This window comes from Delphinus delphis, chromosome 13 (genome assembly GCF_949987515.2).
Source record: "Delphinus delphis chromosome 13, mDelDel1.2, whole genome shotgun sequence".
NCBI lineage: Eukaryota > Metazoa > Chordata > Mammalia > Artiodactyla > Delphinidae > Delphinus > Delphinus delphis.
The window spans coordinates 14,505,043-14,521,259 of NC_082695.1; the positions used below are offsets into that span (position 1 = coordinate 14,505,043).

Consider the following 16,217-nt stretch of genomic DNA (forward strand, 5'->3'; position numbering starts at 1 on the left):
CAGCAGAAGACAGGTGAGGGAGGGCTGTCCCGGATTGCCACAAAGGGTCCTGACAGAGGAAAGGTCACTATGGGCACCCGGGGCCACCCAGGAGGTGTTGCACCCCTGCCCCCTTGGAAGCGGGTGCCCGCCCCTGTCCAGGGTGCTGAATCTGTTCTTCCTTCTGCTCCCAGCCCTGTCGGTGGGTAGCAGCAGGAGAGAGGTTGAAACCGGCCGGGAGACCCACTCTTTGTCACATGCCCCAGGCCACCCCAGCTGATGCAGGCAGAATCGAGAGAAGAAAAATCAAGAAGCCGGAGTCAAGGTGGCTCCTCGGTGGCAACTGCTAGCAATGGTGCAAATGGCTGAGCTGTGGCCAGGGAGCCAGGTTCAGAGAGCCGAATGCTTCTCCCTGCAGAGGTGCTAGGGAGGCTGGGGGGGCCTGGAGCAAGGTGGAGCAGGTGTCCTTGTCCTCCAGGTCACCCCCTCCCACTCCTCCCTCCTTCCACCCCCCACTCCCCGAGCCTCTTTGAGTGGTGTTTTGGAAATATTTCCAAGCGCTTCGGCAATATCCTGCACACTCTCTCCCCTTTCCCCCGGGAGCGGCTGTCCGTGCGGGGAAGGTACTTGCTTCCAGTCCCGCTAAATTGTTATTGACTTGTGTTCTCTGCGTTCTGCAAACATTTCACTCGGCTGTCGCCACTGAGGCCAGGAATCCCTGCTAGGGCTAACGGGGAAGCCAGCTGTGCCGGGCCATTTCTCCTGCTCTTCCTCATTGATCATGGAATTAAACTGACAGAAGGAGAATTTCAGAGCAACTTGGGAGGGGAAGGGGCTGGGCCCGGATTGGATGAGGGTTCGGGGACCTGGGGACCAGAGTGCTGGAAATAGGGTCAGGAGGAGGGTGGACTTGCCTCCAGGGTTGTGGCTGGTGACAGAGGGTGGCCAGGTTTGTTTCCGAACTGTAGGCTGGCCCAGGCCTGAGAAACCCAAGGAAAACACACAGACGAGGAAGTTGTTATTGCTGCTTCATGACCACAAGTGAAACTAGTGGGGTTCTGTAGACAGAGAGTAGAGAAAAAGTAAGCCAGAGGCTGCACTGGTGAGCTGTCGGCTGAGATCACAGATCTTTATTTTGCGTAGAAGATAAGGGGGAGAAAAAGTGTTTTGTTTTAATTAATTGTCCCTATTTTGCTATCAGAGGATTTGACCTGAAAGTCAAGATTATGGCCTCTCTTGAAAAATCAGGTCTGACCACCCAAGGTCCTACATTCACATAGAGTAGCTGGGGTCGAGTTACATGGGCTTTTTTTTCTTCTTCTTCTTCTTCTTTTGCCGCAGTCCGCAGCCCTCCCTATAGTCACCCACCCAGACCGTTTAACTCCATCACATTCGCACTTAGAGATTCTAGTGCAGACAGCATCCCACCTTGGCCCCTCGAGACGATGTAATTGATTCTTTCTTTTTAGCCTCTACTCCCAACCCAGGGCCTTTGCCAAGAGGAAAGGGACAGGTAGTTAATGTCGACCAAGCCCCTAGCAATGGGGAGATCCCTCCGGGCCCGAGACAGGAGAGTGGGGTGGGGAGCGGTGGGGGGCGCCTTCCAGCCTCTCCTGGTTTCTTTTTCTTTTGTCCTCTGCAATGAGTCACCTTCTCCTGGACACTCCCCTGCCTCCCCGGCCCACACAGGCCACTCCAGCATCTGTAACTAATGCAGACGCGTGCAGCACCAAAGCCCCAGAGCCCCCAGGCTTAGTGGCCCACGGCCCTACCAGGGCTGAACCCACAATAATCCAGGCCGGGCACCTTCAGCAGCCCTGGTGGATGGAGAGCCGCCAGCCCGGCCACCTGGAACTCCTGTGTGCCCTGGATGCCCAGAGCACAGAGCAAGATGAACCCGCCGGGCTGCCCCGGGGCTTCCTGCTTCCCAGGAGCCAGAGTCCTTAGCACTGTGATTCATAACGGCTGTAGTCACGGCTGTCTCAATAGCCAACGTCCACCCCAGGCCATTTGCATCAGAACCTCTGGGGGTAGGGTCCAGGTATCTGAGGTTTCCCAGACGATTCTATCAGGCCGTGGGCTGGGAACCAATAGCTTCTTGAAAAGATGGCTGATGCAGGCACTGGGCCGCTGCCACGCGGCCTGAGTCTGTTTCACGCCTTCCCTGTTGAGAAGTTCCTTCTGAGGAGTCTGGGCTGGCGTCCCCCCCGCAGGGCGGGCAGCTGAGCCACGGGACCACAGGCATCGCCGTGGGGTGACGGGAAGACCCTGGGACCAGCCTGATCTGTGCTCAAGGCCCCATTCGGGGGAGTCTTCCCCAAGCCCTAGAACAGCTGCTTATGCACCTGGAAGATGGGGCAGTAATATCACCTGGCTCGTGGGAGACCTGTGAGTGAGTCCACACCCAGCCCATGCCTGGAGCCCAAAGAGGCTGGGCTCAAAGCCCGGGGATGCTGGCTTCTCTGCCTTCGTGTACGGTCGGCCCCGGCTCAGCCTGCTAGGTTCCCAGTTTCCTGAGTACCGCCCGCTCTCTGGGTGTCCTTGGACGACACCTGCGTTGTTACTTTTAACATGACTCAACAGCTCTGTGTGCACCCAAGCCTTATCTGTTGACTCTGCTTGTGGCGGGCACTACTGCCATGCGCTTTCTACAGAGAGCAACTCGATCCGATGGCCTGGGACCAGTGAGTGACAGAGCTCAGAGCCCAGCTCCACCCGCCCTGGGACCCCAGCATGGCCTCCGTGGCTGCTGGCTCAGTTTCTCCTTTGGCGGCAGTATCCCTGGCACCAGGCCTGGCACATAGTATATATTCAATGACTGTTTGCTGTGAATGACTGAGGGCTGGAACCCTCAAGGCCTGAGATCAGGAGAGCAGGCACTGTTCCCAGTTAACAAACAGGAACACCGAGGAAAGGAGTTAAGAGGCTCCCTTAAATCCTTGAGGTGGCAGAGGTGGGCCTGGGGCCCAGTCTCCCGTCTGCCAGCCCCGAGCAGGGGCTTTCGGATCACGCCTGGTTCTTGGGGGACCAGCTGTGTTCTGCAAAGGCACATCCATGAAACACCTCCTGGTGCCGAGCAAGGGCCACGCGTTTGGTCTTAGGAGCCAGGCTGATCGTCTCTAAAGAGCGCCCTTTATTCTGTGATCATCTAGTGCGTGCCTGCTGTGAACAGAGCCCTGGGAGGCAGACCCGTCGCGGTATCTGAGGGTTTTGCCCATGGGGGCTGCCAGCCTGGAGCCTGGGAGGCAGGGGGACCCAGGAGCAGGCAGCCTCACACGCCAGGCCAGCCCTCAGGGTGCCGGCCCCTCGCAAGACCCACATCCTGTGTCTCCGGCACCGTAACGTCCCCAAGGGTGGGGACCGCAGGTTGCTTGTGCCCCCCGATGGCCTGGGGCAGCAGGCCACTGAGTCCGAAGGCTGTGGTGCCTTGTCCCAGCCTGGAATCCCGCCCTCCACTCTCAACCCTAACCTCCTTCCTCTCCTCCCCTCGAGGGACAGACCGGAGAGAGGGGCCACCTGCTCCCCCTCCCCCCTCCCCCCCAGCCTGTCGGAGTCGCCTCAGGTACGGTTTTAACAGGGGAAACCTGCTACACGGGCCTGCACTTTACGGTTTGCCAAGGCCTCGCCTGCCCTTTGTCTCGGGGAGTAGCAAGCTCGGGACCTCCAGGAACAGCTAGAAAACACCCAAATAAACGAGACCTCCCATCTCCAGGGGCAACTGGCACACACCCCATCGGCTATCCTTAGGTGGGGACATGGGCCCAGTGTGGCCGGATCAGCCAGTTTCGAGAGAAACTAGAAGTGGAGATTCTTGTGTAGCCTGTCTTGTGTTTCCATATTAGTAACTAAGGGTTTTTTGAACGTTCCGTGATGTCAGCAAATCCAGATGCCCTTCAGTGGGCCTGCCGGCTGAGGCCTGCTTCATTCCAATTGGTCACCTGTAGACAATGGTGTCTTAGTTTGGGTTCCCTGGAAGCAGCCCCTGACCAGCTAGGAGGGGAGCCAGTTTGGGGGATGCAGGCCACAGGGACCCCTGGGAGCCGTGTGGCACCTGCCCCAGAACTGTCCCCTGGAGTCGAGGGAGCTGGGACATTTCTCCAGGGGGCTGAAATCTCCAACACTTCCAGCCTACCCTGTGCCAGGGCCACGTGTGCCCCTGTGGCCAGAGAAAGCTCCTGGCCCTCCAGGCGGGGAGCTATGAATACGCCCCAGAGCTGCCCGCTAACGCCGTACGTGACCGTCAGGAGGGGGGCACCCACCGCGGCCGCCGCATCTGTCGAGGGCCGGTACTGCCATCCCCATTTTATGGAGGAGGGAAGTGACCTGCCCACGCGCTCTCAGTAACAGTACCCATTAACGACAGTAAGGGCGTCACCTCTCCCCCGCGGCTCCTGCGTGCCGGGTGCTGTTGTAAAGGCCTTCATCTGTGCCCTTCTAACGCCCTTTGGGACCCCAGGAGCTGGGTGCTGTTCAGTAACTACCGAGACTGAGCACAGAGAGGGGAGGCCTCGGCCCCAGGTGGCTCAGCCGGGGGGCGGCAGGCTTGCCTCCGGGCCGGGCAGCCTGGCTACAGCCGGCAACGCCATCAACTCCGAGCCCGGCCGCCCCGGCCGGTCACAGCTGCCTCCTCTCAGGGTTCCTTTCAGGATCCCCTCCTCTCCGACCAGCCCTGAAGCTTTGCCCTGTCCTCCCGACAGCCCCCCGCCCGCCTGCCTGCCCTTGCCTTGTGCACAGGGCGCCGGCGCCAGCCAGGGACGGGAGAGAGATGCGGGCTGGCGTTCTGTCAAGGAATTAATTGAAAAATAAAATCATTAGATGGGAACTCCAGAAATGCAAAATGGTGGCTGGAGAGTGGGGAGGGGGACGGGGGCAGGACTGGGGGGTTGCTGGGGGACGGCTGAGCTTTTTGTCAAGTTAATTTCTTGGGTGTTGATGTTTGGTGACATTCACTTGTTGTTTATCTCCGGGTGCAGCTGTGATACTGAAAGAGAGCGCACAGCTTGTTTCGTTTATTTATTTTACACCTTTCTCTGGTTCTGCATTATGTTTGTTCGGTGAAAACCCACTGAGGCTTTTGATGTCGGGGAGATGGGATTTCAGCAGCTGTTCCCGGCAAGCAGGGCGCTCCGCGTGCGGATGGGGCCTGTGGGGGGGGTGGTTGCTGGGTGTTGTCTGGTGGGGACTCGGGGCCCGACGTGTCCTCTGGGGGGCGGGGCGGTGCTGGGGGCCCCGGCCTGAGCCAGATACACCAGGCCCCAGGGTACCAAGCCCTTGGGGCGCCAGGCTCCGTGAGTGAACTCACTGATCCTTGCCGCCGCCCCGGGAGGTCGCGTCTCCACCCCCAATGTACAGACAGGCAGCCGAGACCCCAAGAATACAAGTGACCTGCCCAAGGTCACTGAGCGTTAAGTGGCAGAACTGGGACCTCAGACTGTCTGACTTCTGGGTGTCATGGAGTCAGCTGGTCGCTAACGACTTGCCTGCCACTCACCCCACAGCTGTCAGTGGAGACCCCTGTGCCTCTGGTTTCCAGCTGGAGGAGGGGGAACCATACCTGCTTTGGCCTTGACCAGCCAAATCACTTCATTCCCTTACTGGACAACTATTTATTGCTCACCTACTGTGTACCAACCTTCCTGTGACAGCCCCTGCCCTGCTGGCACTCCCTGGCCTAATGGCAGAGGGACACATTAAATCAACACCTCTGACATGAGCAGTAGTAACAAAGATGGTGGTCGCAGCACTGTCATGGAGCCTGACCAGGTGCTGGCATTGCTCTTTTCTCTCCTCAGTGCTCACCACAGCCCCAGGAGGTAGGCATTCCTAGTGTCCCCATATTACAGATGAGGAAACTGAGGCCCAGAAGGGCTAAGTCTGCTGCTCACAGCCTCACAGCCAGTCCATGCCTGGGCTGTGGGGTCAGTGCCCCCTGTTCCTGAGCACAGTTACAATAGGTGCTGGGGACAAGTCAGGGGGCTCTGAAGGGCTTTTGCAGGAAGAAGGAGCCCTCACCTCCCGGGGAGTCAGGATGGCAGCAGAAGGCAGCCACAGAGAAGGGAGGGGTGGCGGAACAGCCCCGTCCCCCCACGTTATACGTGAGGGGTTGAATCTCGGACGGGGCACATGCCCTGCCCAAGGTCACCCAGCTCGGGAATGGTCAAAGCCAGACGCAGTGGCCACACGCCCTGTCACCACAGGGTCCTGCGTGATCTTGGCCCCGCCCCCAGGCAGGGCCCCTCGGGAGATGCCACAGAGCTCAGCACAGAGCATGCGTGGGTTGCAAACTAGACCGTCTGAGGCGGAATCCAGGGGCTGCCACGTGTTAGCTGGGGGCGGGGGGGCGCCTCCGGTCTGTATGCTCCTCTGCACCTCCGTTTTCCCACCCATGAAATGGGGGTGATGACACCAGCCTCCGGAGGGTTTATGAAACTAAGGTGAGACACCACTTGTTAAGTGCCCGTCCTGTGTGTTTCCTCTTCCAGCTATGTCGCCCCTCCCTCTGGGCCTCAGTTTCCCCAGTCATGGTGCCTCTCTTCCCGCCACTCCATTTGTTTGTTTGCTGTCCCGACAACTGCAGTTTTACTTTTTAAAAGTTACCCACATTGGTGCCCCTTTTCATTCATTCACTCAATCATTCATTCATCCATTTTTATGTTCAACAAATGATGACAGAGCACCTACTGTGTGCTGAGCCCTGGGACGGTCTCTCGCAGTCTGGCTCACAGTGTGGTGGAGCCAGGCCAGTGCAGCGCTCGGGATGTTCCGGTGACAGAGAGGCCCTCGGAGCTGGCCAGGCCCCTGGTGACCCTGGGCCGTGCTTCTCTGAAAGGTCCCCGAGGTGGGCTGGTGCCCGAGGGGTGCCCTGTGCTGGCCACTGGGGGCACCCGGAGTTCACGCCCCAGTCACCGCCTGCGCGGTGCTCCTGGGCCAGCTGGGTAAGAGCCACCCGTGTGCCTGGCACCTGCCCCCTTGCCAGTCTCAGAGTCATGCTCAAGCCGTGGGAAAGAACAAAAATTCTGCCAAGGAGAGCAGGGGCAGCCGTCCAGGAGCCCAAACCTATCCCATCGTTAGCCTCTGGGGGGCGGGGGGGGCAGTGACAGGACCGCAGGTCCTAGTTTGCCGCCCTTCTGTTTCCCGGCTCCTACTACCTGCCCAAAGGTCCAAGTTCCAGAGACCGTTGCGCACTTCCGGCAATTATTTGGAAACCCAGAGGGGGCGGCGGGGGCGAAGGAAGCAGGTGTCCGCCCCAGCCCCTCCTGTCCCCCTCCCTCCTCATGACTAACAACATGGTGATGATGGCCTGAGGCTCCGGCCGGGCGGGCCTCCCACCCCTTCCTCACCCTCCCCGAGGGGCCAGCCCCTCCGCGTCCCCCCTTTCTGCCCCATTCGCTCATCCCCTCGTTCAACAGCTGCTCACAGGCACCCACTAGGTGCTAGGCAGTGCGCTGAGGCAGGAGACACGGCCGTGAATGGGGTAGCTCTGTCCCCAGACGAAGAAGCGCCCGCCGGGTAGTGAGAAGTGCTATGGGGCGAGGCGGGCTTGGAGAGCGGGGACCTGTCGACAGCGGCCAGGGGAGTCCTCTCTGAGGAGAGGACGAGGGAGCAGGGGTCTCCGGGTGGGAGCGCACTTCATGGGCCTGGGAGGGCCCGGCCCAGGCAGTGCCTCGAGATGACCACGGAGAGCTCCCGGAGCGGAGCAGGAGAGCCTGTCCTGGAAGGATCCCTCGGGCTGCTGTTGGCGGGGGAATAGGTGGCCCTGAGGGTGAGGGCGGAAGCAGAGTCCACTGAGAAGGTGCGAGTGCTCGGGTCAGGCAGTTAGCCGCGGAGAAGAGGAGAAGGGTCAGCGTCCGGGTCAGGTTCTTAGGAATGAGATGGAGAAATAGCCTCAAAGAGGTCAAGTCACTTGTCCAAGACCACCTGGAAGAGACCCAAGATGCTGCATCTCGAGGGCGAGCGTTGGGCTAGGCTCTGGGGAGACCCGCTGCCTGCAGGAGCCCCAGACCCAGTGGGGAGGTGGCAGCTAAGGATCGCAGTGGCAATTTGGCCCACCCGGAGGACTTCACAGAGGAGGTGTTGTTTGAACCAGGGAAGGAGAGGCTATTGGGACAGCATCCGACAGCTGCCTCAAAACAAGCCCAGCGTTATCTGGGGGTGAGGCTGACCATGAATGACTGGTTAGACAGCAGAGGGACTGACAGAGTCAATCTAAGCCCAGAGCCTTCCCCCTCCCACCCCCACCCCATTCCCTTCCTGGAGGGCCGAGAGGACCTGCACACCTCCCCCCTCCACCCTTTGTCTCCCTGGCAGTCTCTGGGCAGCACCTGAGACTTTTATGAAAAGAGGAAAGACGGTGGGCTTTGGTGTGTCTTGGGTCCTGGTTTCATCACTTCCTAGCTGAGTGACCTTAGACTTACCTGTCTTTGCTTCAGTGCTCTCACCTGTGAGAGGTAATAATAATACCTCCCCATGGGATTGTTGAGAAGATAAGAGCCATAGCACAGAGCAGATAATCAATAGTGTTTGGCACCCTGGGGACATGTATTTTGCCGAGCCCACCATGCCCTTTCACACTGTGCATCTACCTCCCCTTCCCCGTCTCCTCACAGAGAACTCCTCTGCATTCTTCAAAGCCCAGGTCAAATGCCCCTCTTCTCTAAAGCCATCTCTAATTGTTTTTCCCTCCATGCCTCATCTGGAGTCCTTGAGCATCCAGTCACCCAGCATTTACTAAACACCTACTGTATGCCAGCCACCTACTATACCATTAAGAGTCTGCGACTCCAAGAGAACAGGAACTTGTTTCCCAACCCCTGCCCTCGCTTGACTTGGCCTCTCTGGAGGTTCTGGCTCCCCCTACCTCAGGCAGAGACTCGCTAACCTCTGACCTGCCGGGAAGGGCCTTCCTCCCTTCTTTCCTCGGTGGGTGGAAGATGGGCAGGGGTGGCCGACAGGGCTGGGGGAGAGGCTGCCCCCTGGTGAAGTAGAGACTAAGCCTCCGTGTTTCTCTGTCTCCCGCTCTGTGCTCTCTTCCCCTTTCTCATACCTCCTTTGATGCTCCTTCCCCCTCTTGTCTTTGCTTATTTCTTCTGTCTCATCTCCCCACCCCCACCCTGGGTCTGTACCTGCTCTCCTACCTCCCACCCCTTCCCTCTGTCCCTTCCTGAATCCCCTCCCCCTGCTCCCTGTTTGCTCTCCCCTTCCCTCTCCCTCTCTGTCGTCTCTCTCTTTCTGACTCCCAACCCTCTCGGCTGTTCTTTTCTCCTCTCTTGCCATCTGGGCTCCCGCAGAACCCCCAAAGAAAAAGCGGTCTGTGGTGTTGGACGAGATCCTGGAGCAGCTGGAAGACAGTGAGGACGGCGGTGACGAGCAGACCCTTCAGCCGTGAGCTGGCGCCGAGGGTACGTGGCTGCAGAGCCCTGGGGACGGGGCACAGCCGCTCCGGCTCTGCACCCCCTACCACGGGGGCCGGGCGGGCCGCACCGCCCGGTGGGGCAGCAGCAGCAGGCAGCCCCGCCCTCCACTGGTCCAAGGTCGGAGGGGACGATGGCCTCAGCCCACTGCCCGGGCATCCCGGGCCCCAGGCACTGACTGCGCCTGCTCTGCGCCCAGCACTGCAGGGCCAGAGAACAGGCGCAGGATGCCACCGCGCCGGGCAGTCCCTCTTGGCAGCACGAGGATCTGGAAGTGGCAGAAACCACCGAGCCCTGCGTCCAGCCCAGCCATTGGCGGTTCCCGCACAAGTTCCCCCTCTTGCTTCTCCTCCCAGCAACCCTGAGATGCAGACAGGGCCTCACCGTGCTGGCGCGAAGGCCAGGGTGCAGGGGGACTTCAGGGCTTGCCCCGGGGTGCGCAGCTACATGGGCGCAAGGACCCTCGGGCCCCGCTGCCCACGAGCCCGGAACACTCACCAGGCTGAAGGCAGCTCTCTGGAGTTGGGCGCTTTGGGCATGAAGCCCCGCTCCACCCAGCACAGACTGGGGACCCTGCCAAGTCAGCTCAGCTCCCTGGGCCCAGCCTCCTCAATAACTGCTTCCCACCTCAGAGGGCTTTAGCGAGAAAGAAATGTAATAATCGTGAAGAACGCCAGGAACAGTGCTGAGCGTGTGAGGTGGGCTCCAGAAGCTTCTGTTCTCGCTCCCCCTCCAGGGCTGCTAAGCTGGAGTTCCCGCCTCCGTCTCTCCAAGGGACTGCTCACAGCCTGGGACGTGGCCTCTGTCCTGCCCCTTCCTCACCACTTGGGACCACGGGCCCTGGTTCAGTCACAAGAGCGTCTTCCGTCCGTGCTGACCATGGGGCCCCTCACGAAGCACTAAGCTCCAAACCCAGACACCGGCTCATTGGTTGAGCCCGGCTGTGTCGCTAACGGCAGACGCCCTCTACTCACAGGCTGGGGACGCCGTGAAATGCAAGCAGGTCCCCAGCCCTGGCAAGCAGCGTCCCAAGGCTCATCCCAGACCTGGGGTGCCCACACCCACTCCCGCCTGGAGATTCACACCCAGCGCACACCAGGAGGGGCGTGGTAGAGAGGAAAGAGCTAGAACCCGTCTGCCCTGGGTCTGAACCCCAGCTGTGTGACTTTGGACTGGCGAGGTCCCCTCTGACCCTCAGCTTCTCTTTTTATAAAATGGGGGCGATCTAGTACCTACCTCAGAGATGGTGCTCGGACTACATCAGCCAGTCCAAGTAAAGCCCAGAGCAAGCACTCGTCAGCGTTTTTGTCCTTCTTCATTTGGGGCAGCTGGGCCCCGAGTGAGAGCCCAGGGATCTTCTGACTTGCTGTGTAAAATTTGGTCTGTGTATTTTTCTGGGAGGAGGTTTCAGTCCACACCAAGCAGTTTTCGGAGTGGCCTGGAATCCAAGCAAGACCACACAGCGCTGACAGTCCTGCAAGGCTGCGCGTGTCCCCAGCTCCCTGGGGGGCAGGTGCTTCCTGATCCATCCTAGGTTATCCCTGGGACCCAATGGAAGCAAAAGACACAGACCCGGAGTGGCTCACATCCCAGCTTTTATAGTGAGGTGTCTCCCCGACATCAGACCATAGAGCCTGCGTGGGGTCCCTCGGGTGACCAGGCTCCCAAGTTTCCGTGGGTCCCAGGGATGACAGGGCTGGGGTCCACCCCCTCCCTCCCCACTGCTTGTCCCGTTAAGGGCCACGTGGATTCTTCTGGTTAAAGAAGATTGCAGACCCGTGGGCCTGGCACGGGAGGAGGCGACATTGGCACCGGCTTCACTGAAGGTACTAGAATGTCCCCAGATCGGAATTCACCACCTCCTGGTGTTGCCATGCCAGCTCGGGCTCTGCATTCAGACCATTCTGGGTTCCTGGTAACATCCACCACTCGCCAGCCTTGTGAGTGTGGGCCAGTGACTTAACCTTCGATTCCTCAGTCTTCTCATCTTTAAAATGGGATGGTGCTAACAGCACCTCCATATACCGGGGGTATTGTGAGGCCCAGAGAGCTTCAGGCACCTGCAGGAGGTGAATCTGACCCCAGGGCCTCGGGTCTTTCTTGACCTTCATGCTTTACTGTCTTCCCTGCGTCCAGAAGAAAAAGCAAGCAAGCCTGGGCCCGAGCCCAGAGAAAGCTCAGGACCAGCAGGGGAGCGAGGGGGCCCGCGAAGCCGATGGCCTGAGGGCGCAGCAGGCGGGAAAGCCACCAGCCGCTCAGCCAGCTGCACGCAGGGAGACTGGGGCCCCTCCCCTCCTGCCTGCCCGTCCCAGCCTGGCGTCTGTACCCCCAACCCTGGGGGCTTACTGTCTGGGGGGGAAGGGCTCCCCCATAAGCAATGGAAGCAGTCACTTCAACTCCCCTAGAGATCTCGGGGGGGTACCCATCACCCCACCTTCGTGCCACACCTGGCCCTCACCAACGCCCATAGCAGACTCCACGCTGCCCCAGGAGCACTGCATTCTCCACATGCAACTCTGAGCTGGATCACGGGGAATGTAGTGTAAAGCCCTGCGGCCCTGCCCCCGCGTGCACACTTGGAGTAAAACCACACTCTTCACCGCGATGAGCAAGAAGGCCCTGCCTGCCCTGCCGCTCACTTACTGCTCTCCGACCTGGAAGCACAGTCCCACCCCAGGGCCTTTGCACTTGCTCTTTACTCTGCCTGGGACACCCTTCCTCCACTTTCTTCCTGTTTCCTTCCCCCATCTCCACCAGCCACTCTGAGATCTTCATTTAAGCTTCCCTCCCTTCCTCAGAGACAGCCCCGACCACCTTATGGAAAGTAGCCACGTTCCGTTCCTCTCCATGCCCAGCCCCTGCCCCCATGTCGTCCTCAGCCGATCCTGTCCCTGTTCCTTTCAGTCACAGCACCTGGCGCCTGGAGGCTGAACAAGTGTCTCAGTAACCCTGAGCCCTGTCCCCCACCCCTTTGAAAGTAACTCTTTAAATAGGAACTACTAAAGCTCTCGTCATTTTTATTATCATAATCATCATCAGCATTATTATTGGTATTCTGGAATAAAAAGTATAGCTAGGTAATAATAAAATAAAGCCAGGTCTTTAGCCTGGCCCAGAGGAGGGCCCACCTTTCCCCCTTTGAGGGAGAGGGACTGCGTGAAAGCATTTCAGAAGAAAAGCCTCCACCCAGTTTGTGCCGGGTGAACTGGGGAGACTCCGGGCCTTGGAGCCAAGGCCCTGGGGAGATTGACGGTCACTGTTGCCACCAGAGCAGTGGGGCACCGGGGGAGCTTCCAGGGAGGGGGCTTCAGGTGAGTTCGAATGATGATGGGACATCAGAGGTCCCAAACCACCAGAAGACGTAGGAGAGAAATTCCAGAAATAAAGCACGGAGGTCACACCTGAGGAAGCACGAGCATTCTGAGGTGGGTCGTGGTGGAAAGGAGCCCGTGTATCCAGGAAGGCAGCCTGGAGGGAGTGACCTCTGCCCAGCAGCCCCCGAGCAGGCCAAGCAGAGACGTGGTTTACCCAGTTGCTCCTCATATGAAGCCAAAGCCAGACTCAGGATGGGCCCACGGTTGCCGTGGTGCAGTCGGGAAATAAGTGAGCCCCTCCCCCAGAAACAGCCGGTGTCGCTGTGCTTATTCCTGACCTTTTCCATCCTGGGGTTACCCATGGGCACCGATGCCATTGCCACAGTAGACTGGAAGCCAGGCTCGGGCCCTTGTGTCAGCGCTTGTAGGTCATTCCACAGACCCTCAGCCGTGGGGTGATCCCAGGGTGTGAGGTCTGCCCCCTTCCTCCCTGGGAAACGCGAGCTGGCATCCTCCAGCCGGTTTGCACGCTCTGCAGGGGCTGGTGTGGAAGATCACAGGACTGGAGTAAGCCCAGGTCCCAGCGGAAGCACCTTGACCCTGGGAGGGCGCCAGGCATTTTGCAGTGTCTCAGAAAGGAAGGGGGGCGGGGGGGAACGGCACAGGCCAGAGGCAGAGAGAGGGTGGTGGAGTTAAGTCCTCAAACCAACGGCTAATCCTCACCCCCAATCATTCATTCATTCATCCATCGAACACTAGGCATCCCTCTGCACTTGGCACTGTGCTGGGTGCCAGGAATACAGGGACAGAAACACTGGATCCACACGGGAGTTTGTCTCCTGGGCTTGAAGACCCGAGAATCGGGCGGAAGACAATTTCCAGCGGCCTTTGCCCCCGTGTTTGTCCTCCTTTCCTTTTGCCGCCGCCTTGGGCTCTTTTGTCTTCTGTGGTGGGGCCCGTCCCTCCCAGCGCCTGTCTGTGCTCTGCAGTATCTAGGAAAGGATTAGTGCAAGCCGAGCATGGAGGCTTTGGTGAGCAGAGCCGAGTTTGGTTTCAACATCTAATTCAATTTGTTCTGCCGAGATTGAAATATGAAATGGTTGCCAGTCAAACGTTCAAAGGACGGCGAAGGGAGAGTGAGCGCCTGCTGAAATTTGAATTTTAATGAAAATGACTTTAACCCTTTGGTACGCCTTGCAGAAATGAAACACGCTCCCCTCCCACGAAAAAGCCTCTCTGGTTCTCTTTGCTGAGCTTCGCTAATAACATGCAATCATTTTTTTCAGCAGTATTAATAATAACAGATTAATAGAATCCTGGCTTAATAAGAAATTTGTTCTCCCATCTTGCCCCAGCCACTGAAATAGGCACCTTCCCCTAGCTGACTTTTCCAAACCCCACGTCAGACAAGCCAGGCCCCCGTGTTGCATGCCCTCGTAACACCTAAGCGCCTCCCTGGCCCCGTCACAGCTGTAAATGGTTGTCTGTGTCGTGGTTTCGTGTCTGTCCTCCCTCCTGGGGTTGTCAGCCCCAGGAGGGCAGGATCCATGCCTGTTCCCTGTGCACCGCATCTCCTGTGCCTCTTGGGCAGGAAGTGGTTGGTAAATATGTGATGAAGGAACGAACGCCAACTTTGTCCTCCCAGCAGCTGTGGGAGGTAAGTTTACGAGATTGTACAGAAGTGGAGCCTCCAAGGGGGAGGCGACATTCCCAGGTGACACGGCACAAGGGGCTGGCCCCGGGACTCGCGCCCAGCTCCAGGTAGCGGGAAGCCTGAGTTCCAACCTGCCTCGAGCTCTCCTGCCCCGGGCGGCGGGGCAGCACGTGCTCGCAGGAGAGCCTGGCCCCACTCAGGGCCTTAATGCACACCCTCCTCTCGTCACCCCTGCACCGCGGGCTGCGCTGCTGTCCCATTTTACAGATGTGTTCGAGGCTCAGGAAGGAAGGCCGGCGTGTGCCGGAAATCAACAATCTGACCTCAGGGCGGCTTGAATGAAAGGCATCCAGTCATTTTTCCCCTGACAGGTCTCTTCCTGCTCAGCACCTACTTACCATGAACTCCTAACATGCTGTTTGATTTTGTTTTTAATACCATCGAATGCCGTCAATCCCCAGTGCATGGGCACATGTTGGGGCTCAGTGGGGCTGTGGAGGGCACCAGGGTAGAGCATGAGGGTGATGGGGTACCCCCGAGACCCCCGGAGGACGGTCACCTCCCGAAGGCAGAGCCCGTGGCCTCATCCCCGGGGGCTCCCATTGCTGCAGAGCCCAAGGAGAGGTCTGAACCTGAAACACCTGGGCACAGACATCCCAAGATGTTTGCTCAGGCTGCTGTGCACCAGGCCCAGCCCTGGGTGCTGGGAGAGACACTCCCGAGCCCCCAGGAGCTGACAGTGGGATGTGGGGAGACAGACAGCAAGCAGATGTTTTCTCCTCTGGTGCTACTGAGGCTGCTTTCTGTACGGGGTGTCCGGAGGGACCGAGGGAGGACTCCCCAAGGAGGTGGCGTGAGAGCAGAGTGGGAAGGAAGGGACGGAGGGGCAGTGGGACTGGGAAGACCACTGTGCAGGCTCAACTGGGCTGCCGAGCCCAGGGCCCCTGCAGTAATCCAGGGGAGGCGTGGCGGCTTCAGCCAGCAGAGGAGGTGACAGGCAGCCGGGTCCCAGATGTTTTGAAGGTGGAGCCCAGGGGACAGACTAGAGGTCTGGCTGTGGGCTGCGCGGCGCCATGGTCTGGGCCCTTAGCCCCGGGAAGACAGAAGCCAGCATGTGCTGAGACAGGCCACATGCAGGAGCTGGCCCAGAGGAGAAACCAGGAGTTGGGTTTTTACCGCGTTCAGTTGGAGAGAGCTGTCGGGTGGAGATGGAGAGCTTCCCAGAGGATGCGTGTCTCCAGTTCAGGAGAGAGGGCTGGACCAAAAGTGTAACAGGAAATCATCTGCTTTGCTTTAGGAAATCTAAGAAGCAGCGTGGAGGCTCACAGCCGCGTGCAGGCAGAGCTGGGATGTCCTCGCTCAAAGCTCACCAGTTCCCAGTTCATTTTGAAGCCACTTTTACGTGGTTCCAAACTCTCTTGACCACAGGACCCCTTTTTCCAAGCAAAAGTCTTAGAAAAACCAAGAACCCCAATGTAGAAAACAGAGAAAGTAGAACCGCTCTATTCAAAGTCAGGGTGTAAGGGCCCCCCACGTGTTCATCCTCCCTGTCAGGAGTTGGTTGGAAAACCACTGATGTAAACATGTCTCATGAAGCATGGAGTGCAGGCTTCGTGGTACACGAGGTGATTTTAGGCAGCCCATAAACTTTATTTTTTTTAATTTTTAACTTACGGGTTTATTTTCACATGCATGTTACAATTGGAAATATACAGCTAGCTCATCAAGCCAATGGTTTTGCCAAGCCCTAAGGAGGAGGTAAAAAAAATAGTGAATTTGTATAAAGAAAATTATTAAGAACATGAATGTGATACAAAGAAGTGGTAAAGGGGGCTTCCCTGGTGGCGCAGTGGTTGAGGG

The 16,217-nt window shown here is 58.6% G+C and overlaps 1 protein-coding gene across 4 annotated transcripts in view; it reads left to right on the top strand.

The window, feature by feature from the left end:
- RBM19 (RNA binding motif protein 19) overlaps positions 1 to 15,811 on the top strand; it is a 126,505-nt gene extending 110,694 nt beyond the window's left edge. The window contains exons 24-25 of one of the 4 annotated variants that reach the window (XM_060028122.2): positions 9,267 to 9,377; positions 15,655 to 15,811. In XM_060028122.2, coding sequence (XP_059884105.1) covers positions 9,267 to 9,364 — 98 coding nt within the window. In that variant the 3' untranslated portion in view covers positions 9,365 to 9,377; positions 15,655 to 15,811. Of the gene's footprint in view, positions 1 to 9,266; positions 9,569 to 9,588; positions 11,704 to 15,654 lie in introns of those variants that run through there. The other 3 variants (XM_060028121.1, XM_060028120.1, XM_060028119.1) reach the window with 3 other exon arrangements.
- The last annotated feature ends 406 nt before the right edge of the window (positions 15,812 to 16,217 follow it).